Raw genomic sequence first — 24685 nt, forward strand, 5'->3', positions numbered from 1 at the left:
TAACGGAATTGTAATATATTAATGCCTGTTCAGCAAACAGGTATAGCATGGCCATTTGGGGCAGATATAGTGGAACACCCAATCCAGAAAAAATAAAGATGGGCAAATTATGAATACCAATTATAATTTACAAAATACACGCACATACACACACACATTGCAGTGGAGTGCATGAGAGAGACCAAAATATATGTTAGATGGTTAGATATTTACAAAAATTTTTATAGTCCTTATTGTTCCTAAAGCAATATAGCATAGTTCTAAACTACATAGTTCGTGAAAATTTTTCTTTATATGGCAACCACTGTGGGTTCCTCATTGTAAAGTATGCATTTAAATTGCTAGACGCATTCCTGCATAATCAAAACAATTAGAAATGAACAATGTGATTTCTTTTCTCTCAGTAGGCCTTTTAAAAGGGAGACTTCTCTTTTTTCACTTCTTTGTGAGAAAAGGTTATTCAGAAAGCACAGACATTTTTTCAATTTTGGTACAGGTTTGTTGTCTAGATTCAAATAGACAAGAAGTACACAATAGCCTAATTCAGTGGATGTTGGATAAGCTTTTCTTGACATGCAGACCAAGAAGTGTGAACATTAACAACCTTAGGTTGGGGTGGAGAATAGAGGAGACGGTGTTGGAGCTGGGGCTGGGGATGACTTTTTCCCCAGCATCTTGAGCCCTTCTTGTAATGGAAATAGCATGCATAACTCAGGGCTAAGCAAATCATGGCCTTTTCCTCTCTATTACTATCTATATTCAGAAGAAATTGCTTAAAATAAATATTTTAGTCCTGTTTGGGGGAACACAAAATGTTAAAATTAAATTATAGTATAGAAGGGTCAATCTCACCTACTGACCTTGAAAATTTTGAAAATACTGAGAATTTGGGGACTTAGAAATATCTACAGGTGTTTTCTTTCCAGGCATCTGTTGGCAGTCACCTTCTTTCCCATTGTATTCCTTCATGTTCAGCTATCAGGAATAAAAGGCTTGGCCAGTAACTCAATTTGCTCTTCCCAAAGATGGATCATTAAAAAGCAAACTATCTCACAAGACACAAATAAATAAATAAATGCACCAAAATATAAAAGTTTAGAAATACCACCAAGTTATATGATATTACGATATCAGCCTCATTTCAGAGCAGTTTTTTTCCAGAGTATACATACAAAAAGGAAATTATTTTGACTTTATCCTTTGTCACTTTCCAAGAAGAATTTGGACAGTGGCTCTCAAGAGAACACAACAGCAAGGAAGCTAGCTAGAGATGATGGGTAATTAAATGGTACTGTGTGTTCTTTTTCCCTACACAGACCCCAAGTTATCCAATTTGAGGAATTTTAAGCCATCGTATTTTAAACAATCTTGACTCAAAAATATAAAGGGAAACTATCCAATTATGTATTAATATGAGGGTTTTCCCATATCTTTTTTTTTTTTTTTTTGGCCGTGCCACGCTGAATGAGGGATCTTAGTTCCCCGACCAGGGATCGAACCCAGGCCCTCAGCAGTGAAAGCATGGAATCCTAACCACTGGACTGCCAGGGAATTCCCAGTGAGAGTTTTATTTAGATATAGCAGTGTTCCCCATCAGAACAGAATATTTTTCAAAAGTGAGTTTGCTGACAGAAAAAAAGGAATCTTGTTTGCTGGAAGATTGAAGGTTGAGTGACTAGTTAGAAGGATTTCATGGGTCTAAGAAGAAAAGAGGAGGATCCAGACTAAGTCAGTAAGATGAGTAGAAAACAGAAGACAGAAACATAATGCAGAGGAAGAACTGACTTGACTTGGCAGCTAAGAAGATAAGGAGGGTTAGCACGTGTGATTTCCAAGTGTATTTTTAGCCAGAGAAGTTGAGCTACTATTCCCACAGTTTTAAATTCAGTTATGTTAAAGGTGCAAAATTCTTAATGAGCTAATTTGCTGATCCATATTCCCAGGTCCCTAGATGGATGCCTCACTACTATTCAAAGTCTCATGTCTGCAAGGCTGGCTTTTTACTAGTCATTATGGTCTCTTGAAGTGCTTTTCAATTTGACTCAAGGAGTCAACCACAATCATCTGTATCCAAACAACAGCATTGATAAACAAAAAAGAATTCTTTTCTACTCTGTATATCATGAATTACATACTGTGGAATCTAAAATGTATATATATTCTATTTAACACATTTAGAAATTAAACACAATAAACATAGACATTCAAATTTTCCCCCTCCCAAAGAAAAGAAAGGATAGAATCCCTGATATCTTAAACTTCTGACATTCTAGATGTCATCTCAAATGTAAACATTCTGCATTTTTCCTAATCCCAGGTTTCTCCTTGAATATGTTTAGATATTTTTTTCTACTAAGAAACACAGTTCTTTCCTTTTGTTTTACATTCTAAAGATGTTGCCTGTATGGTTGTATTGTAAGAGATCTGAATATAGATTGGGTCAACCACTAAGTTGCAAGGCTGCTGCCAGACAATTTAACTTAGTTCTTCCCACACTCCTTAAGGTCTGCCTATCAGAGAGCTATCTGAGTTCACTGTACCTCAGTAACCCAAGCCAATACCTTGGTCACAGTAATTTTTTATTTTTTTCCCCCTTTCCCAATTTATTTTAGGCATAAACTGATTTTTCTACTCCAAGGGCCTGTGGACTCATGATCAATTACATGGTTTCTCAGTAATACCTAGAAAGTAATCCTAGTTGCTAAATCAGGTAATCATCAAATTGAAGCCAAATCTGCTCAGCAAATTAATCAGATCAGTAGTAGTTCCATGTAGGTAGGTACAACAATATTTGGAGATTTTTAAAAAATAGAATGAATTGTTAGGTGGGAAGAATGACATTAAGTAAATTATATTTGAGCACATAGTTGAATGGCAAATGTAGTGGATACATGAGCCAGTGACATAATCCTTGACAAAACTGTAATTTTGAATTTTGTAAGTTTGCCTTAAATTTAAAAGTAATAATTTTTTCATGGTCTTGTAGTCATGAGTCAAGTAAGTTAAATAATTGAATACAAATGTAAAGTTACAGCTAGAGTGATCTGAAACGATTCTGCTGTTAAGGACATGACAGCTGAGTCGATATTAGAGAGAACTTTAAATGAATACTTCATTCAATAGCAAGGTATAAAGAATACTGCCAATGCACATAAGTTGGACAATTAGCAAACTGTGTCTCTTTCAAGGTAGCAATTTATTTAACTTTCTTCATTTTGTGCCCTTAGCTGAGCCACAAAGTTTTGTTTGGATATAGAACCAAAAATCAAAGAATTCATGCAAGCATATACTATCACTTTAACAAGTCTAAAGAGATATGATTTTATTAGTTGGCTGGCCTTAATAAAGGCAGGGGCTATTTATTAAATTGGTCTAATAGAAAACTCATAGTAGCTCTCTGAATTCACTCTAATGATCAGGTGTTTTTAGTTGGAGAGATAGATAGATGATAGATAGATAGATAGATAGATAGATAGATAGATAGATAGATAGATAGATGATAGATAACTACAGCATACACATGAAATAGAAATCAAGAGTGAGGGAAATTCAGTACTGAAGAGTAGCTTGGACATTCCAAGCCTAGGACACAATCTTTTACCCAATGATTTATTCCATATGACTTAGTGCAATTTTGGAATTGAATTGATTTTGTTTTTTAAGATGCTACAAGATTTCTTTAAACTATATATAAAGTATAGATTGCTCTATGTATAAAGAGATAATTGACATGATTTACAGTATTGTTGTATAAACACAAAACTATTTGACCAATCTACCAGAGTGGTTTAAAATATGCTACTAAAACTGGAATTATAGAGGAGATACTACATTTAGTCATTGTAGAGATAATTTATTACTATGGTTTTTTTACATGCTATGTGTTGAAAGATGGTTATCAGTAAGTCAATTTTTGTGTGAATGTAGAGATTCATTTGAATGTAACTGGATTGATTCAATATTATCTCAAGAGGAATTAAATACAAATCCTGGATTTTGCACCAAGTGTCATAAGCTTTGTTTAGAAATCAAATTTTGATCTGAATATATGTGTGATATAGAATTATAGGTAATAAACTACCTAGGGTGTATTCTCATGCACTCAGTCACTCTCTCTCGCTCTCTCTCTCTCTCTCTCTCACACACACACACACACACATACACACACACACTCATATCTCCTTTATCCTTCAAGACTCCTTTCTATCTAATGCACAGTAACCCTTCCATAATGCTGTTTTCAGGGTTCATGCCATCAGCCTATCTTTATAGATCAAAACATTTGTAACATATTACTTCAGGAATTTAAACTAATGGTTCTGTCTTATACCAAAATTCACTTAATAGCAAATAAAATTAAAAGAGTTCCTTGTCATGTTGTTTTGTATTTTAATATGCTTTCATTTATATGAATACTGCATATTTATGACATTGTTTTATGTAAGAAGATATCATGAAAATTTCTTTAAATGGTTATGTAGATTCAATAAAAGGTAATGAGTATAAAGAGAAAGATATGTTTATTTGGAACTTATTTTTAAAAACTCCCATCTCAAGAATGATTTCATATTTCCAGGATTATACACACACACACACACACACACACACACACACACACATGCACACGCACATGATAGACTAGACATTGTGCTTTTGTTTCCTAGCATTTTTGGTCTTGTAGGAAAAAAAGAACTAATCATATGCATTTATTAGTGTTTTTCAAAATTATTCAGGAAGATTTGGCTTCATCTATTGCTTCCCACAATGATCCTAAAGAATTTCTGGTTCATATATTCATTTTAAGTATAGATTGACTTATTCAATTGATAGAGATTATTATCACAGTCTGGTTTTCACAAATGTAATTGACTTCCTGGTTTTTTAAAATTAATTAGAGGTATATTTTAAATTGAATAAAATCATTTTTATCACAAACATTGACCTATTATGTTGAGTTTCTATAATGGGTCTTCAATAAGAGAATAAATCTAATTTTTAAAATTAATTAGTTCTGTAAACTTGGCCTCCCAACTCTATTTTAATTGAGGTTTCTTTTTATTAATTTTTACATTTCCCCCTTTTGATGAAGATCCTTCTATTAAAACATTGCTGATCAAGAGTTAGGTTTTCCAGTTTCAGTGGCTTTTTGTACCTCAATGACAAAAAGTATCTTTCTTGGGTATAGTGTCTCATGTTGGAGGGAAAGTACACAGATTGAAAACCTATTGAGGTCACATCTGAGTAACCAAGAGAGGTAGGAAAGAGAACCCTCAGGCACTTCTTATCTGAAGTCCATATGTTATCAAGATCATAGACATTGGAGATCATCTGAAGCATTATGTCATCAAACGTTTGGCAGTCAAACTTCCTACAGACCTGGTCCAGATATCTTCGGAAATCTGTCTTATCAGATGTTGTCTGCTTCAATTCTGGTTAATCTTTACATTCAGGTCATTAGATGATGTGCAGGTCCAGTCAGGGTTCAGTGCTTTATTTAGGGGAGTCATGTAAATACGAGAGTCCAATCCCTGGCGTTTGGCTGCAGAAAAGTTGGTTAGTAGTACCTGATAGGGGCCTTGCCAGTGAGGTTTAAGAGAGTCCTTATGGAGGTGTCTTTCTAAACAGATGAAATCTCCAGGTTACAAGGTGTGATGCTTAGGTCCTCGTCTCCTAAGAGCACACTGTGAAAAGATTGCTCTACTAAAACATGATTTTTTTTTTAATAGAAGCAATTAGGCTTTGCAATATTAGAGTATCTCTCATTTATTAGTTGTGGATCAAAAGAGGCAGAAGCCAAGTCCTTTGACTTGTGGCACCCTGTGACTATCTCAAAGGGTAAGAGTTTATGAGTTACAAAAGAGGTGGATCTGAGACTTAGAAGGACCAACAGCAAAGCTTTTGGCCAAAATATTTGGAGGGCCTCTACAAATTTTGCCAATTGAGTATTAATAATGCCGTTAGTGTGTTCAACTAAACCAGAGGATTAAGGGTGGTAAGCACAGTGAAAGTGTTGTAAAACTAGCCAAACAGTGCCGACTTGTCAAAGTACCTGACCAGTAAAGTGGGTTCCTCAATCATTATGAAGCTTGAAAGGAGTTCCCAAGGTAGGAATAATCTTTTCCAAAAGGACTTTAGCCACAGAAGAGGCAGTAGCCTGTCACAAGGAAAGGCTTCAGTCAAGTATGAAACATACAGACCATGACTAAAACATATTTATACACATGAGATGGAGGAAGTTGTATGAAATCCATTTGCCAGACCTCAAGTCATCAAGGCCACTAGGCAGTCTAAAATGTCCAGGAACAACAGTAAGAACAGGTTTCCCTGGATTGTACTTTGCACAAGTGGGATAAGTGAGGTAGGCACTTTTTGTAGCCTTGTTAATGTTTTCCCACCAATATTGATTCATGAATGCTGTCATTTTGTCAGTAGACCAATGTTTAATGCATGCACAGTGGTTAGGAGTGGAAATTTTAGAGTCTCCAGTAGGACTGGGTTGTTATTTAGTCCAAACCAAAGTTTTCTCTTTTTATCAAATCTACACCTGTTGTATTTTCACAATTCTATAATTGAATTTCCAACAATTGTTGAGGATTTTGTTTTCTGAGGCCAATTGTTTGGGCCTTTCTAGCCACTTGTTCTAAATTATCATTTGGGGAAATATCCCTCCAGGCCATGCTAGCAGTTTGGCTGCTGTTGGTTTCTTTAAGGGCAGCATTCCTTGTGGAAAGGTCATAAAGGTGATCTCCCTTAGCTTCAAGAGAGTCAAAGTTAGAATGCCCCAGGATCTTAATAATAACTAAAGCAGCAGGTAAAAATATTTCATCCAATAATTCCTGAACATAGGGGCCATTTTTATTTCTGCTGGAAGTAAGGAAGCCACGTTGCTTTCACAACATTCCAAAATCGTGAGCTGCTCTGAAAGCATATCTACTATCAGTATAAATATTATACTTGGCTAAAGTTTTGCCCTTGGCTAAAGCACAAGCCCACGTAAGAGCATATAAATCAGCCTGTTGGGCTAAAGTAGCCATACGTAAAGGTGCTGTCTCAACACTATCAAAAGGAGTTGCAGTAGCACACCCAGAACAGCACATTGTTACCTTTTAAATAAGAAACATCAGTGAACCATGAGAAGTCGATGTTACCCAAAAGAATTTTCTGTAGATCATCAGGAGTCAGGAGGTGGTACAACAGCATTAAGCAGTCATGAGGGACCTCATCAGAGACAGAGGGGAGAAGAGTAGCAGGGTTAAGGTTGTTACAATGTAGAAGAGTTATGTGAGGAGCAGTTAAAAAAAGAATTTCATAAGAGATGAGGTGGCTGACAAAGAAATACTGAGTGTGATGAGAGTTTAGGAGGGCTTCCACTGTGTGGTGTACAAAAACAGTTAAAGGGGATCCCACAACAATTTTCTCAGTGGCTGTAATCAAACCAGCAGGGGCCATAATGGCTCTAAGGCAAGGGGGTATCCCTGTGCCACAGGGTCCATTTGCTGGCTATAACACCCTATGAGTCAATGGTGGTTCCCATGTTTATGGGTGAGTACCCCAAGGCATTCCCTTTCTTTTTATATACAAAAAAAGAAAAAGAGAATCTGATAATTGGGATTGCCAAGAGCACTTGATTCATCAAACTCTTCTTTAAGGCCTCAAAGGCTATGTCATCCAGTTTTTCCAATAAAATTAGGTCAAATTTGTTACCACTGAGTAAAACATACAGAGATTTGGCCATAATAGAGAAATTTGGAATCCAGTTTTGGCAGTAACCGACTAGCTTAAGAAAACCTCAGAGTTGGTGCTTAGTTTTGGGTTTTGGGAAATTTAAGACACTGTGAAGTCTATCTGGATCTAGATATAGTCTTCCTTTGGGACCTCATGTCCCTTTAAGGCTAAAAGCTTTAGCAAGTGGATGTTGCCTTCCTGTGAGGAAGCTTGAGGACAGCAAAAAAGCAAATCATCCACATATTGCAACAAAGTAGAACCTCTAAGGAACTTTATGTCATCCAGATCAGCCTTCAGGACTGGTAAGAAATACGAAGAACTCTCAACAAAACCATCAGACATTATTGTCTAGGTGAATTGTTTTTCTTTCCACGTGAAGGCAAAAAGTTATTGGCTAGCTTCAACAACTGGAATACTAAAGAATGCACTGCATAAATCAATTACAGTAAAGAATTTGCTTCCAGTGGGAATGGAGGTTAGTAGAGCATTAAGGTTAAGAATAACAGGGTGTCAAGGGATAACAATTTGTTTATTACTCGGAGGTCCTAGACAAACTTCTACCTTCAGCCCTTAGGTTTTCTCATCAGTAAAATGGGAGTGTTACATGGTCTAGTACAAGGGAAAATGAGGCCTTGAGCCTTGTAATCTTCTATTATGGGATTCATGCCTTCTTTACTTGTAGGGTATTGATTAATCCTGGGAAAAGGTTTTGAGGGATCTATTTGAATCTTGATAACAGGTGCGCTGTGGATTTGCCAACATCACTTGGAGATCTTGCCCATAAGGAAAATGGTAGCTGATTTAATAGGGCCAAAGATCAGTGTTTCCAGAATCAGTTCTAGTATCATCAGAGACAGAACAAATAAAAGATGTCAAAGGGTAATTTAATTCTACTGGTAGTTTACTTTGATGACTACTGTAAAGTTCTAGAATTGTCTCCCCCTTTGGGGAGAGAGAAATTCTGGCATGATACTTCTCTAAGAAGTCTTGGCCTAATATATGGATAGGAGCAGAGGAACTACGGAGCAGGATATATATCTCTCAAAGGGCCTAAACGAAAGGGAATGGATTCAGAGACAGGAACCTCTTGAGGTTCAACCCCACTATTTGAACTTTTTGGAACTCCAAAGCAGAGCTGCTTTATAGTAGTGGGGTTGAGCATGGAGAGTGTGACTTTGGTGTCACTTAGGACTGGAAGAGATTCATCCCCAATTTGGAGAAATTTTTCTCCAAGCTGATCAAGAGGGAGGGTAGGGAAGAGCCCCTGTAGTTCCTTGGAGCCCCGTCATTGAGAATTGGGGGGAACTTAGAAAGGGAGGCTGGAAGACTGAAGGCACGTACAGCACTTAAATTTATAACAATCTCTTTTCCAATTTCCTGGCTCTTTTCAATAATAGCAGAAACCAGGACAGTTTTGGTTTTGTTTAGGGGCCTTCATTTGCTGGAATTGAAGATTAAGAATTTTGATGGTTTTCCTTTTAGCTGACCCATCTAAAGTGAGTGAGAGCTGCCTTGTCAGATTAACTAAATCGGGAGTGGACATGGTTTCCCATTCCATCCTGATTCTTTTCACTAGAAGGGAAAGGTCTCTGTGCATCCCATTCATAAACATAGAGTTAAAAGCTATCAGGGTAGAATCAACATCTGAAGGAAGACCAGAATTTTCTCTAAAAATAATCTGAAGTCGATTGTAATAGTCATGAACAGTTTCATCATATTTTTGTATGCAAGCCTGAATTTTATCCAATCAACAGGCTTTGGAAAGTCCCTAGGAATTGCCTGATGAAGTCACCAGTGATTTCCTGAGCCTGATCAGATATAAGTTAGCAGGCTGGTCTCTCAGTTGATTCCAGAATTCAGGATATTCCCAATTAGCAGTTTTCATCCAGTACTGGGTCTGGCCTTCACCAACAAGCATATGAACTAGCTGATATGAATCAGAGAAACCAGGCTGATAAGTCTGAATGACTATATTAAATTCCTCGGTAATTCTGAGAGGATCTTTGGTTACTTTGGGAAAATCTTTGCCTATGGGTGGGCTGAGTTTCAGGGAAAAAAGGGAAGTTTGGCAAGAGAATTAATATGGAAGAATTGAGGACATAGAGGATGTGTAGGTGATATAGAGGGGAAGTAGGAAGATGGCACCAGAGGCAGGGCATGAGACACAGAAGCCAGAGAAGGAGAATGAAGCTTCAGAAGCAATTTTATCTTTCTTTAATTGTTTGCCTCAGTTAATCTTAAAACTTTTATTTTGCAAAGAGGCAATTTTAGACTCCTGATAACATTTGGAAGCTTCAAAATACCAATTGAAATAGGTATTACATTCAGTTTTTGGAAATTTTAGAGCTATGGTTGCCCAATTCAGTTTCAAGAAAAGTAAGTTTGAGGATTTAAAAAGCTTCCCATAATGGTCATTGATATTCTAAATCACCTTTCGTTAGGTTGGTCCATTAGTTAGAAAGGTACCTGAGGAAGGACCATAGTTTTTTGGGTTTTTTTGTTTGTTTTTTTTATTTTATATTTTTATTTTCTTTCCACACACACACACTGTATTTTATTTTTACAAGAGATAAATAAACTGACACCAAGCATTGTAAATGGATGACCACAACAAAAGCAACAATGATTGCAATTACCAAACATGAAACACACTCATACTATGTCATAATATTGACATTCAGTCCAGTAATCCTCCACTGTAACAGCTCCTTTACTTTGCAGTGAAAATTGATTTGTATATTTTTTGCCTCTGTTGTCAATTGCATTATTATGAACTTTCATCAAATCTTTAACTGTGGTCATTTTTAAGTCTTTTGTCATTTACAGACAGTTCTGGGTGTACTCTGATGCTTTTGCAAATATGTTGCTATAAAAAGGTTTCATCTTCAAGGAATTCATGGAAAAGACTCTGACAAGTACAGGTTTCTGGTAACTGACTATACTGCTGAACTGAATGAATAAGCATTTTCTGAACTCTAATGGAAAGCTGATGAATTCATAAAAGTGCTAACAAAAGATCAAGATAAAAAAAAATTAATTACATGGAACTGAGTGAACTGATGAGGATGATTATAATTTTTGTGACTTTCTGTTTGAATAAGAGGACCATAGTTTTAAAACATAAAATTGGTCAAGGTCCCTATAAGTGGGGCATGCTCAAAATGTTTAGTTAACTGGGATCCCATTCCCCAGAGGTTTCTACCTAGAGAAAAAGAATCATTTTCAAACAGCCTAAACAGCTCAAGCAACTCAAAGAGCTCAAACAGCATGCAGGCCTAATACCAGCCAGTTCAAAAGGAACAGTCTAGTCCAGAGGGAGCCAAGGCAAAGTCTACTCAGTACACCTTTAATGGAGCAGCCCAATTTGAAGGGAGTCAGGCTGAAGGCTTAATAGTGCAGTGCCAATAGAACACCCCTATTACAAAAGGAATTGGGTCAAAGGCTGAACTGGCACAGTTCTAAAGAAACAGCCCCTGTTCCTGAAGGATGGACCAAAAGCTAGGCAATTCCAGGACAAACAGCCAGCACCGTTCCAAAAGGAATCCTGCCAAAGGTGAGCACAGTTCCAATTCAAAAAGCCCAATTTCAAAAATCAGGCAGAAGTGTCAAACAAGTACTCGCATACAGAACAAAGTCTTAGCCAGAGGACAAAGCCTTAAAATAGATCCCCAATAAGATAGACTCATCCACCGGAGGGCAGACAGCAGAAGAAAGAAGAATTACAATCCTGCCTGTGGAACAAAAACCACATTCACAGAAAGATAGGAAAGATGAAAAGGCAGAGGGCTATGTACTAGATGAAGGAACAAGATAAAACCCCAGATAAACAACTAAATGAAGTGGAGATAGGAAACCTTCCAGAAAAAGAATTCAGAATAATGATAGTAAAGATGATCCAGGACCTTCGAAAAAGAATGGAGGCAAAGATCGAGAACATGCAGGAAATGTTTAACAAAGATGTAGAAGAATTAAAGAACAAACAAACAGATGAACAACACAATAACTGAAATGAAAAATATACTAGAAGGAATCAAGCAGAATAACTGAGACAGAAGAATGGATAAGTGGACCTGGAAGACAGAATGGTGGAATTCACTGCTGCAGAACAGAAATCATAAAGATCAGAGCAGAAATAAATGAAATAGAAACAAAGAAAACAATAGCAAAGATCAATAAAACTAAAAGCTGGTTCTTTGAGAAGGTAAACAAAATTGATAACGCATTAGGCAGACTCATCAAGAAAAAGAGGGAGAGGACTCAAATCAATAAAATTAGAAATGAAAAAGGAGAAGTTACAACAGACACTGCAGAAATACAAAGCATCCTAAGAGACTACTACAAGCAACTCTATGCCAATAAAATGGACAACCTGGAAGAAATGGACAAATTCTTAGAAAGGTATAACCTTCCAAGACTGAACCAGGAAGAAATAGAAAATATGAACAGACCAATCAAAAGTAATGAAAGTGAAACTGTGGTTAAAAATCTTCCAACAAACAAAAGTCCAGGACCAGATGGCTTCACAGGTGAATTCTATCAAACATTTAGAGAAGAGCTAACACCCATCCTTCTCAAACTCTTCTAAAAAATTGCAGAGGAAGGAACACTCCCAAACTCATTCTATGAGGCCAACATCACCCTGATACCAAAACCAGACAAAGATACTAGAAAAAAAGAAAATTACAGACCAATATCACTGATGAATATAGATGCAAAAATCCTCAACAAAATACTAGCAAACAGAATCCAACAACACATTAAAAGGATCATACACCATGATCAAGTGAGATTTACCCCAGGGATGCAAGGATTCTTCAATATACACAAATCAATCAATGTGATACACCATATTAACAAACTGAAGAATAAAAACCATATGATCATCTCAATAGATGCAGAAAAAGCTTTGACAAAATTCAATACCCATTTATGATAAAAAAAAAACTCTCCAGAAAATGGGCATTGGGGAAACCTACCTCACCATAATAAAGGGCATATATGACAAACCCACAACAAACATCATTCTCAATGGTGAAAACTGAAAGCATTTCCTCTAAGATCAGGAACAAGACAAGGATGTCCACTCTCGCCACTGTTATTCAACATAGCTTTGGAAGTCCTAGCCATGACAATCAGAGAAGAAAAAGAAATGAAAGGAATACAAATTGGAAAAGAAGAAGAAAAACTGTCACTGTTTGCAGATGACATGATACTATACATAGAGAATCCTAAAGATGCCACCAGAAAACTACTAGAGCTAATCAATGAATTTGGTAAAGTTGCAGGATACAAAATTAATGCACAGAAATCTCTTCCATTCCTATACACTAATGATGAAATACCTGAAAGAGAAATTAAGGAAATACTCCCATTTACCATTGCAACAAAAAGAATAAAATACCTAGGAATAAACCTACCTAGGGAGACAAAAGACCTGTATGCAGAAAACTATAAGACACTGTTGAAAGAAATTAAAGATGACACCAACAGATGGAGAGATATACCATGTTCTTGGATTGGAAGAATCAATGTTGTGAAAATGACTATACTACCCAAAGCAATCTACAGATTCAATGCAATCGCTATCAAATTACCAATGGCATTTTTTACAGAACTAGAACAAAAAATCTTAAAATTTGTATGAAGACACAAAAAACCCCAAATAGCCAAAGCAGTCTTGAGGGAAAAAAGCAGAGTTGGAGAAATCAGACTCCCTGACATCAGACTATACCACAAAGCTACAGTAATCAAGACAACATGGTACTGGCACAAAAACAGAAACAGATCAATGGAACAAGATACAAAGCCCAGAGATAAATCCACGCACCTATGGTCAACTAATCTATGACAAAGGAGGCAAGGATATACAATGGAGAAAAGACAGTCTCTTCAATAAGTGGTGCTGGGAAAACTGGACAGCTACATGTAAAAAATGAAATTAGAACACTCTCTAACACCATACACAAAAATAAACTCAAAATGGATTCGAGACCTAAATGTAAGACCGGACACTATAAAACTCTTAGAGGAAAACATAGGAAGAACACTCTTGGACATAAATCACAGCAAGATCTTTTTTGATCCACCTCCTAGAGTAATGGAAATAGAAACAAAAATAAATGGGACCTAATAAAACTTCAAAGCTTTTGCACAGCAAAGAAAACCATAAGCAAGACAAAAAGACAACCCTCAGAATGAGAGAAAATATTTGCAAATGAATCAACGGACAAAGAATTAATCTCTAAAATATATAAATAGCTCATGCAGCTCAATATTAAAAAAATAAACAACCCAATCCAAAAATGGGCAGAAGACCTAAATAGACATTTCTCCAAAGAGGACATACAGATGGACAAGAAGCACATGAAAAGCTGCTCAACATCATAATTATGAGAAAAATGTAAATCAAAACTACAATGAGGTATCACCTCACGCCAGTTAGAATGGGCATCATCAGAAAACCTAGAAGCAACAAATGCTGGAGAGGGTGTGGAGAAAAGGGAAACCTCTTGCATTGTTGGTGGGAATGTAAATTGATACAGCCACTATGGAGAACAGTATGGAGAGTCCTTAAAAAACTAAAAATAGAATTACCATATGACCCAGCAATCCCACTACTGGGCATATACCCAGAGAAAACCATAATTCAAAAAGACACATGCACCCCAATCTTCATTGCCGCACTATTTACAATAGCCAGGTCATGGAAGCAACCTAGATGCCCATCGATAGACAAATGGATAAAGAAGATGTGGTACATAGATACAATGGAATATTACTCAGCCACAAAAAAGGAATGAAATTGTGTCATTTGTAGAGATGTGGATGGATCTAGAGACTGTCATACAGAGTGAAGTAAGTCAGAAAGAGAAAAACAAATATTGCATATTAACGCATATATGTGGAACCTAGAAAAATGGTACAGATGAACCAGTTTGCAGGGCAGAAATTGAGACACAGATGTAGAGAACAAATGTATGGACACCAAGGGGGGAAAGCGGTGTGGGGGTGGGGGTGTGCTGAATTGGGCGATTGGGATTGACATGTATACACTGATGTGTATAAAATGGATGACTAATAAGAAACTGCTGTATAAAAAAATAAATAAAATAAAATTCAAAAAAAAAAAAAAGATCCCCAGTAAAACCTGGAGGGCTTCAAAATGCAAATAGGGCAGACACTTGAGTGGAGAAAGACTTACTCTTAAATTCCTGGGTTGGCGAGAAAAGCAGTGGGCAACAACAGGCTCAATGAGGGTATCACACTTGTTTGCCACCAACCTGGAAGTCGTCAAGGGTCTTCTCTGGATCCCCGTGCAGGCTATCAAAAGGTTGACCTAAAACAAATAGACTGCCAGCTATTTCTGCAGTAAACATGGGTTTGTTTGGGATCAACAAAGAATTGCTGTTTGGGGTCTACAACCATGGCAAGCCACATGCAAGTCCCCCCACAGCAAGGAGAGGAGAACTTGTTTAAAAGGGGGAAAAGGAAGCTGGGAGGGCTGTAGTAAACAAAGAGCCCATTGGAGGAATTGAGAGTTTGAAGTAGAGTGCCTTTTCACTGGCTGAGTTGTGAGAGTCTCTCATTGGCTGAGCTCTTGCCAGGCAAGGAAAGTTTTTGTTCTTCCTGCTGAGCTCTGCTATTGTCATAGGGCATGAGAGCTTCCCTTTCTGACCTCCCAATTCTATTTTAATTGAGGTTTGTTTTCATTAATTTTAGACTGTTCTTTTCCTTTTTTCTTCAATTGCCTTTCCCACTCTGTCAGTTTAGATCTTTGTAACGTCTCACCACCTCCATTCTTTCTATTATTCAACATATATTTCTTTTCATTATTAAATTCACTATAAAATGGAGCTTTGAGTATTGGAGAAATATGAATCTCAACTTTTCAAAAATCTGCAAATATTCTACACTGTTTTCTAGTTGAGCAGATCTCGTCAGTTTAGCATTTAGGGCGTTCTAAAATGTAACCTCAAATTACGTCAGGTACAGTGATTCTTAACCATGGGGCATCATCAATAAAAATGTGCATACACCTATATATGCAAAGAATTGCATATAATTTTATGCACGAGTCTTGGAAAAATACCCCTGCTCTCTACCGTCATATCCTGCCACTCTGCCACACATACCTTAAATTCCAACCATATTAGACCACGAGCAACTTGAGGACTGACAGTATTTACGCAAAAACACATTCTCATACACCCCATGATACCATCCCAAATATCTCCACCAGGTAACTTGGCCCTTAGAATATCTCCCTTGAGGTCTTTCAGAATGTTTTCATTCTCTTTATCTGCCCCCTGTTACCTGTTACCTGGATAACTTGGGAACATTTGGGGAAGATAAATGTCATTTTTCAGATTTTAGTCTCTGCTATTCTTCCTAAAGTAAATTATGTTATTCTGGTGGGAAGTAATTTTTTACTAAAGAACTTGGATTGTACTCATCTTGATGAACACAGGCTTCAATTGTATTTAAATTTGATGTCTATTTGATTCATGTCAACTCAAAAGGTTGTTCTTTGATGTCTTTTTATTTCTGTTTTCCAGGTTTCTTGAGCACAGGGGATCAGGCTGCAAAAGGAAACTATGGACTCCTTGATCTCATACAGGCTTTGAGATGGACTAGTGAGAATATTGGATTCTTTGGTGGTGACCCCTTAAGAATCACTGTTTTTGGATCTGGTGCTGGGGGTTCATGTGTCAATCTGCTGACTTTATCCCATTATTCTGAAGGTAACCGTTGGAGCAATTCAACCAAAGGTATTATGCAGGTTGCAAATTTTGACAATTTTGGTGTCTGCATGCCACGACCATCAGTAGTATGTGATGCTCTGTATATATTTCTCTGTTTAAACTAAGTGTTAGGTTGAACTCAATAACTGTTTAAAACTTTGTTTCTTCAGCTTCTCTATGCATGTTGAAATTTTTGTCAAACTCTTTTCTTTGTCTCCTGTGGAGCTTGGTATGGATGCCCTTTCAAACACACTTCAGAATAATTAGCATTACAGTACTTTCCTCTCCTCCAAAGGGTGATTTTGGGGAAAATCAAAGATGTTCGCAGTTCTGTTATCTCTGTTTATTCAGTAATCAAAATCAAAGACAAGGGTTTTTTTTTCATTATTTTTTTAATGCAAGGCTTGTATATAATCTATTTTCTAGATAGTAGATGTTTTAAACCCTTTACTAGTATGAAGATAATACGGAAGCAGTCGTAAGCTAGTTTGTCTGGAAACGTGATTTTTACTTGTTGTCTGAGTAGAGAATGGACGTTTGATTATTTTGCATGCGTGATCCAAAATTGTCAAAGCATCAAGGTCACTAGTAGAGCTTTTGATTAAAAAGAAAAATATGTTTGAATTTGTGCTTTTTCTATTTTCAACTCCAAAAGTGTTAATTTTTTTTTCCCCTGAAGCCTGGCAAAGCAGCATGGAGCACTGAGGCTGCTTAAATCCATGAAATATTGTTCTTGTCTCCATTTTCTGGCCTTGACATCCTTTTTCCAAAATGCCTGCCCAAGGCTTATCATGCTGGTCTTTATGGACTCCTATTTTACCATGAGTTTAGTCACCCATTCTTATAGCATTATTAACTTGAAATATCCACAAGAACAGAGGTGTTTCGTTGGAGAAGTCTGTAAAACAAATACTTTCTCTCCATTATACATACACAATAGGCAGGAAAATAGAGAATATACATCAGCATAGACCATCTTGTATTTTCTGCTTTTCCATCGTCATTTTATATATATTAAGAAAGTATACACTGTCAGCTCTTAAGAAGCTTAAGAATGAAGCTTCTTAATTTGTAAGACTGAGTTTTATGATATGAGCACCAGACATAGAATATTTGTTTTTGGTATCAAAGACACATTAATGTGGAATTTCAAAATAACAGTCATTAAATGAGTTTGTATATTTGGAGGATCATATATTATTATAGACTTAATTTATAGACATAGTTTATGTAACATCTCATTTGTATTAGTAGAGTTCTGAACCGAGATGACAAAATGACACATGTGTGAGAACTCTTTCAATTGTATAGAGATTTTGGTCTGCAGTGAAATGACTTATTTTGAAATAACAAACTTCGTTGCTGTTGTTTTTCTTAATTGAACAGATTAGATTGTTCTAGCCTGAGGACTATACTAACGCCAGTACTTATCTAGGATAACATTGGACAGTCTGTTCAGACTTCTTAGGATCATTTGGTCTCAAATGCTCTTTGCGCTGATTTTTTCTAAAACTTTTTCTAAATGTAAAGTGAACATGGGCACCAAAGCCATTTTCAGCCAGTATAACACTAGCATTGCATAAAGAGATGAATCAATTAGTTCATCAGCTAGCATTGCTATTCATCAACTCATAATGTGGTAAACAGTGGCAAATGGCTATGCAAACAATTGAAAATACAGCATTCCATCACACTCTTCAAGGAAATCTGTCCATGCCTGGCTAGATGAATGGACTTACGTTTGATCTAGTCATAAGTTTATCTCTATTAACGAAGCTGCCTGAATTGACCAGGAGATGCTCAGAAGAGATCTTGAAATCATCAGGCTAATTTTACCTCCATTGCAGACATAGACTTTAAGGTCTGGGGACTTCCCAGACCTGCAACAATGCTCAGGCCTGTATCTATCAGGAGTCAACCACACATAACAAGCACTCTCGCTGACAATAGAATATGTGGTTTTTCCCAGTATCATCTAGATGGCATATTTCAGACTATATCAAATGTGATGTGTATTGTCCTTAAAACCTTTTTTGGTATATTTAATTAATGTCATTAAGTCCATAAAATGGGAAAGAATCTTATAGAAATCTTATTTTAGCTATAAAGTTTTTAAGCAGTACAATATTTCTCTGAGCAAATGTGGACAAACACATAGCCTATATAATTTTTTTAAATTATTTGTATTTATATTATTTGCTCTGGCAAACTTTGCTCTAGCAAACTGAAAATATGTTCATAAAGATGTCAGAAACCAAAACAAATTTAAATTAGTATTGTTTGACTTTTTGAATATTTTTATAATTATCTAGGAACATATTACAGACATTTTGAATACATATATGTTTGGAGAAAAAATGAAAACTTTGCTTCTAATTCAGTCATTACTTTAACACCTTTGTGAAAGAGTTCTTACACATTAACACATATGAATGATTGAGCATGTGTTTGAATAACTGAACTACAAAGCTGTATTTGGAAATTGACAATAAATGTAATTTTTTAAATAAAATAGATAAATTATATTTTTAAAACAAGAATTTTATTAGAGAATACCTTAATAAGTAAAGTTCATTTATAAATTTGAATGGTATGCAGCTCTTATCAAGCTGCATATGGGACCATGATTTATAATTCTTAAATGTAATTAAGTGAAAAGCAGTGGACCATGTACTTTTCATCTTTTATGATAAAATATAGCAGTGCACATTCAACAGTGGAAAAAGTTAAATCACACCCCCCCCACACTAAATCCCTCTGCTGATGGCTTTTTCTTTAACCTAGTGAAAATACTTCAAATGTTATAACTTCTTCTGAAAGATGAATATTCAGCATACTATGTCTGACATAAAGAGCTGGAAAGAGTATGTCTAAAGTGATATTCTGTTTCGTGTGCCTTTAGGGCCATCCCCAGGGTATTAGCAAATTCCCAGCCCCAGTAGTTATGTGAGGTCTGAACAATTTTTTTTCAGATAAAATCTGATTAAAACAAACACGCAGAGCCATTTTGAAGGAAGATGCTTGCAGCCAAATTGGAGGAAATATCCTCAAAAGACAATACAAAGTCTGATGATGAGTTAAAGGGGAGAGAGTTAGCCGCATCTGGTTGGCTGTGATAACAGCGTAGGTGTTTACATGCTGGGCAAATAAATATTTGGGCCTTTTTGCCACAAGTATTTCCACACTCTCCTTCTCTCCTTGCTTACTGCCTTTTTGAGACATTGCACAATTTAGATCTCTTGATCCCAAACTAGTTGCTACTCAAAGCAGATGACTTAGGTCCACCTCTCGAATTCATTATACCCTGGGGATGACTTTATGTACCTTCTCTTAAGCAAAACTGTCTCTATCTCCCTGTTTCTTGAGTCATATCTGGGACATGTCTCAAATATCAGATTTTATTGTTTTACCACAGCATTATTCAAAGGTCATCTGAAACTCTTTGTTGTTTTTTCCTATAGGACTTTTTCAACGAGCAATAGCTCAAAGTGGAACTGCCCTTTCCAGCTGGGCTGTTAGTTTCCAACCTGCAAAATATGCTAGAATGTTGGCCACAAAAGTTGGTTGCAATGTTTCAGATACAGTAGAGTTAGTGGAATGCCTACAGAAGAAGCCTTACAAAGAACTTGTTGACCAAGATATTCAACCAGCACGATACCACATAGCCTTTGGACCTGTGATTGATGGTGATGTAATACCAGATGATCCTCAGATATTGATGGAGCAAGGAGAGTTTCTCAACTATGATATAATGTTAGGAGTTAACCAAGGGGAAGGGTTAAAATTTGTTGAAAATATAGTAGATAGCGATGATGGTATCTCCGCTAGTGATTTCGACTTTGCTGTTTCTAATTTTGTTGATAACTTATATGGATACCCTGAAGGCAAAGATGTTTTGAGAGAAACCATTAAATTCATGTATACTGACTGGGCTGACCGTCATAACCCTGAAACCAGAAGGAAGACATTATTAGCTTTGTTTACGGACCATCAGTGGGTGGCACCAGCTGTAGCTACAGCAGATCTTCACTCAAACTTTGGTTCACCCACATATTTCTATGCCTTTTACCATCATTGCCAAACAGATCAGGTTCCAGCTTGGGCTGATGCAGCTCATGGTGATGAGGTTCCCTACGTACTAGGAATCCCCATGATTGGACCTACAGAGTTATTTCCTTGCAATTTCTCCAAAAATGATGTGATGCTGAGTGCAGTCGTAATGACATACTGGACAAATTTTGCTAAAACTGGGTATGTACCTAAGGAATGAAGTTTGCTATAATTTAATTAAAATATCCTCTTAAGCACTTAAAAAATACGTATTTTGTGTCCAAATGATTTAATTTAATAGATTAATACCAACAATACATTAAGTTCCTTTATTCAAAATTTATATTTGTGGTGTTTCAAAAAAATCACTGCTTTATTCTTCCTTTGTCAAGTTTATTAAGACAGTCATACCTTTATTGCATTACTCAATAATTAAATTTATCTTGTTTTTTTAATTACACAGGACTTCTTATTATTGTTATTCAATAGTGACAAATATTTTATAAAGATTTTTCAATTTACAGTACTGTATGCCTTTTGATCCTCCCAACTACCTTGTGAGGTGAGCAGCTCAGATACTATAATCCCATTTTACAGAAAAGGGACGTTAGGCTACGAGAGCTTTACCTAGATATTCATATGTTTAGTGTACAGCAGCATCAGGACTCAAATCCTCACCTGCCAATTCCAAATGCCAGGTTTTTTCCAATGCTGTCTCTGCTAGCTTGCCTATGAGACAACTCATATGTACACGAATTTTTAAATCTTTGGGTATATAGCAGCCCGTGGGGAGAGAGAACAAGAATGTGAGATTTACTTATACTACATTATCATCCAACAACCTGCCTGAGCTGGGATTGATATTTCTAAATTGACCCAAGTTATGTTAAAACACAGTCTAAAGCCTGGCTGAGTTCACCCTCTTCAATTAGATGTTAAACCAGTATTATTTTGATTTTTAAAAGAGTAAAACAATTTTTTTCTCACAATTTCTCTTTTCTAGTGACCCAAATCAACCAGTCCCTCAAGACACAAAATTCATCCATACCAAACCCAACCGCTTTGAAGAAGTAGCATGGACCAGATATTCCCAGAAAGACCAACTTTATCTCCATATTGGATTAAAACCAAGAGTTAAAGAACATTACAGAGCCAATAAAGTAAACCTCTGGTTGGAGTTGGTACCTCATCTGCATAATCTCAATGACATTTCTCAGTATACCTCGACAACAACTAAAGTGCCATCAACTGACATCACTTTCAGACCTACGAGAAAAAATTCTGTATCTGTCACATCAGCCTTTCCCACTGCCAAGCAGGATGATCCCAAACAACAACCGAGTCCATTTTCAGTGGATCAAAGGGACTACTCAACAGAGCTGAGCGTCACTATTGCAGTTGGAGCATCACTGCTGTTTCTGAACATCTTGGCCTTTGCAGCCCTGTACTACAAAAAGGATAAGAGGAGACATGATGTTCACAGGAGATGCAGCCCTCAGCGCACGACTACGAATGATCTGACCCACGCACAAGAAGAGGAGATCATGTCCCTTCAAATGAAGCACACCGATTTGGATCATGAATGTGAGTCCATCCATCCACATGAGGTGGTTCTTCGGACCGCCTGCCCCCCAGATTACACACTAGCTATGAGGAGGTCACCTGATGATGTTCCCTTAATGACACCCAACACCATTACAATGATTCCCAACACTATACCAGGGATTCAACCCTTACACACATTCAATACATTTACCGGAGGACAGAACAATACTCTGCCCCATCCTCATCCCCACCCCCACTCACATTCAACAACCAGGGTATAGCCAGATAAGAGAAGCAAACTCTATTTTTTTGATGGATTGCAGTAAAAGATTACTGAAGATTCCTTGGCTTTCAACCTACAAGACGCTTACTATTTAAATAAGGAGGAATATTATGTGAATATACATATCAAGAACTTTGGGGGCTTTGAAAAAAACATGAATTGTACATATATACACAAATCAACTTTAAAAATGAATTTCAATTGCTTGAAGCAATTGTCCTGAATGATACTTTTTCATTCACATTCAAGAATTAATTTTTTGAAGATTTATGTTACATGATGGAATTAGGCATGTGGAACACCAAACAGGAAAGAACTATGTCTGAAATATAAAATATAAAAAATTAAAAAAACAACCATGAATATGCACAAGGGACACACCAATGGAATGTCAGATAATTTTCACCAGTTTTTATTTGGAGCTGTTTTATTGTGTAGACCATATTTACATATTTGGATAAGTACACAAAGCACCAATGCTGTTAATGGCCTTAGCAGAGGCTCATGCTGAAATTTGCCAGTAAAACAACGAAGTTTAAAGACTGGCAGGTACAACATTATCACATAAGTGCTGTCAGTATAAAGTTGTGGGGATAAAGGAAACTGGATATTTTTAGCACGATGTGCATGATAATTTATATGCTTGGTGGCTGTGCTGCTGATTAAGCCGTAATTAAAATTCTTCTCATCCCATTGGAGTTTTTAATAGAAGCTTCCTCCATCAATTGGCAGAACCTCAAGAAGATTTTAAGGGGCAGAAGTAATTACAATAAAATAATTCACAGTAGTTTTGATAATAGATGGAATTAGTTATGAAAGGTATTTGAAGAAACTATAGGTATAGTTGTGAATACTCGCTGATATGAATCCCAGAAAAAAAATTCCTATGTTTTTAATATTCTTTTCATTCCCATCTAAGTACTTCATGGAAATATAACCCTAATTGGACATGTGTTACAGGATCTATACTTTGCTGTGGTTTTTGTTACTCTGTATTTTGTTCTTTTTGGTAAGGTGAAGTGTGTCCAAAGAGTTACTTACTAGTCTTTTATGATATAAGGATGCCCCAAATTACCACTCTGATTACAGCTTTCAGTTCATTGATTTACTCATGTTGCATGACAAAATGTTTACTAATAATAACTCAGTATAAAGTTATGTCCCTTCTCACGTCACTTATCTTTCTCACTGAGGTTCATTCACTGGAATTTATTCACGCAATCTCAGTAGAGTGCAACGTAGATGCAAAACCTAGAAGGAGAGTCAACACCTGGAGGATTTTAGTCTTACACATGCGTGTGATTTTAAATGAATATTCTAAGACCACAGGAAACTCTTCATCCCCCTGTTGTTTACCAGTAACAGTATATCACAGACCTTTCCAAATGTTTGTATATGTAATCAGATGTACATTTGTATTAAAAAAAAATTGAGATGGACTTAAAGAGCACATCCTGATAAATACTTTCTCTCTTACCTGTACTATATTTCTATTAGACTAAAGTTATGTGATTTTTTTTTACATTTTTTCAGATGACTAGCAATTTTGATAGTTTGTAAGATAATGCAAAGAACTTTCTCTGACAAACTAACTGCAGTAACAGAAACCTTTCTTTTCAGTTACTCTTTTTCAAGAATGAAAGCTTATTATACAAAAAAAATTGTATACTACTTGATGGAAACAACTTTGTACATCTTGGCCATGTCACTGGTCACTGCGTGAAATAAAGATAATAATGACTATTAGTCCAATGCTAAGAGACATGATCTTTGCTCATTAAAGAGCTAAAATGTTTATTGCTGTTTTGTCTTTTTTTAAAAAACAAGAACAACAACGACAACAGAAAAAGAAACATGACTGTCTCAGAGAGTCATTTTTCTAGACAAGTCAGGTTTTTGAAGACATATAGGTAACTTCTACAGAAAACACACCGTGTATTTAAAGGCAAGTCTCATCTAAGATGAAACTGATGAAACTTTAATATTTTGAATTTTTAAGCCCAGGAACTCATGAAAAAATATTAGCTTTGTATTTTTAAATACCTCTTATGTGAAAATGGTGTGGAAATAAAATGTGCCAATTGTTTTCAGTTAGAAACACAGGTTCCAATTCTGATCATCAAGGAACAGATCTATTGGAAATAAATGTGCAATATTCATGAAATAGAATAGCTAGGTTCACAATATAGGGGTGATTAAATTATCATAAAGTAGTGGTTAGAAAGTTATCCTTCTAAGAAAATTTTAAAGTGCTGAGCAAGACATTAAGCTAACACTAAAGATAAAAATCTTCTCTTTCAAGGAATTTGTTTACTTATAATTCCCCCTCCCAATTATTAAC

General features: G+C 36.3%; 1 protein-coding gene across 4 annotated transcripts in view; it reads left to right on the forward strand.

Annotated features, from left to right (window-relative positions):
* NLGN1 (neuroligin 1) overlaps positions 1-24139 on the forward strand; it is an 875473-nt gene extending 851334 nt beyond the window's left edge. For all 4 annotated transcript variants that reach the window (XM_036851598.1, XM_036851595.1, XM_036851596.1 and 1 more), the window contains 3 exons: positions 16281-16493; positions 19928-20717; positions 21520-24139. In XM_036851598.1, coding sequence (XP_036707493.1) covers positions 16281-16493; positions 19928-20717; positions 21520-22342 — 1826 coding nt within the window. In that variant the 3' untranslated portion in view covers positions 22343-24139. The remainder of the gene's footprint in view (positions 1-16280; positions 16494-19927; positions 20718-21519) is intronic.
* Positions 24140-24685: the final 546 nt, after the last annotated feature.

Source organism: Balaenoptera musculus, chromosome 4, assembly GCF_009873245.2.
Source record: "Balaenoptera musculus isolate JJ_BM4_2016_0621 chromosome 4, mBalMus1.pri.v3, whole genome shotgun sequence".
Taxonomy (NCBI): domain Eukaryota; kingdom Metazoa; phylum Chordata; class Mammalia; order Artiodactyla; family Balaenopteridae; genus Balaenoptera; species Balaenoptera musculus.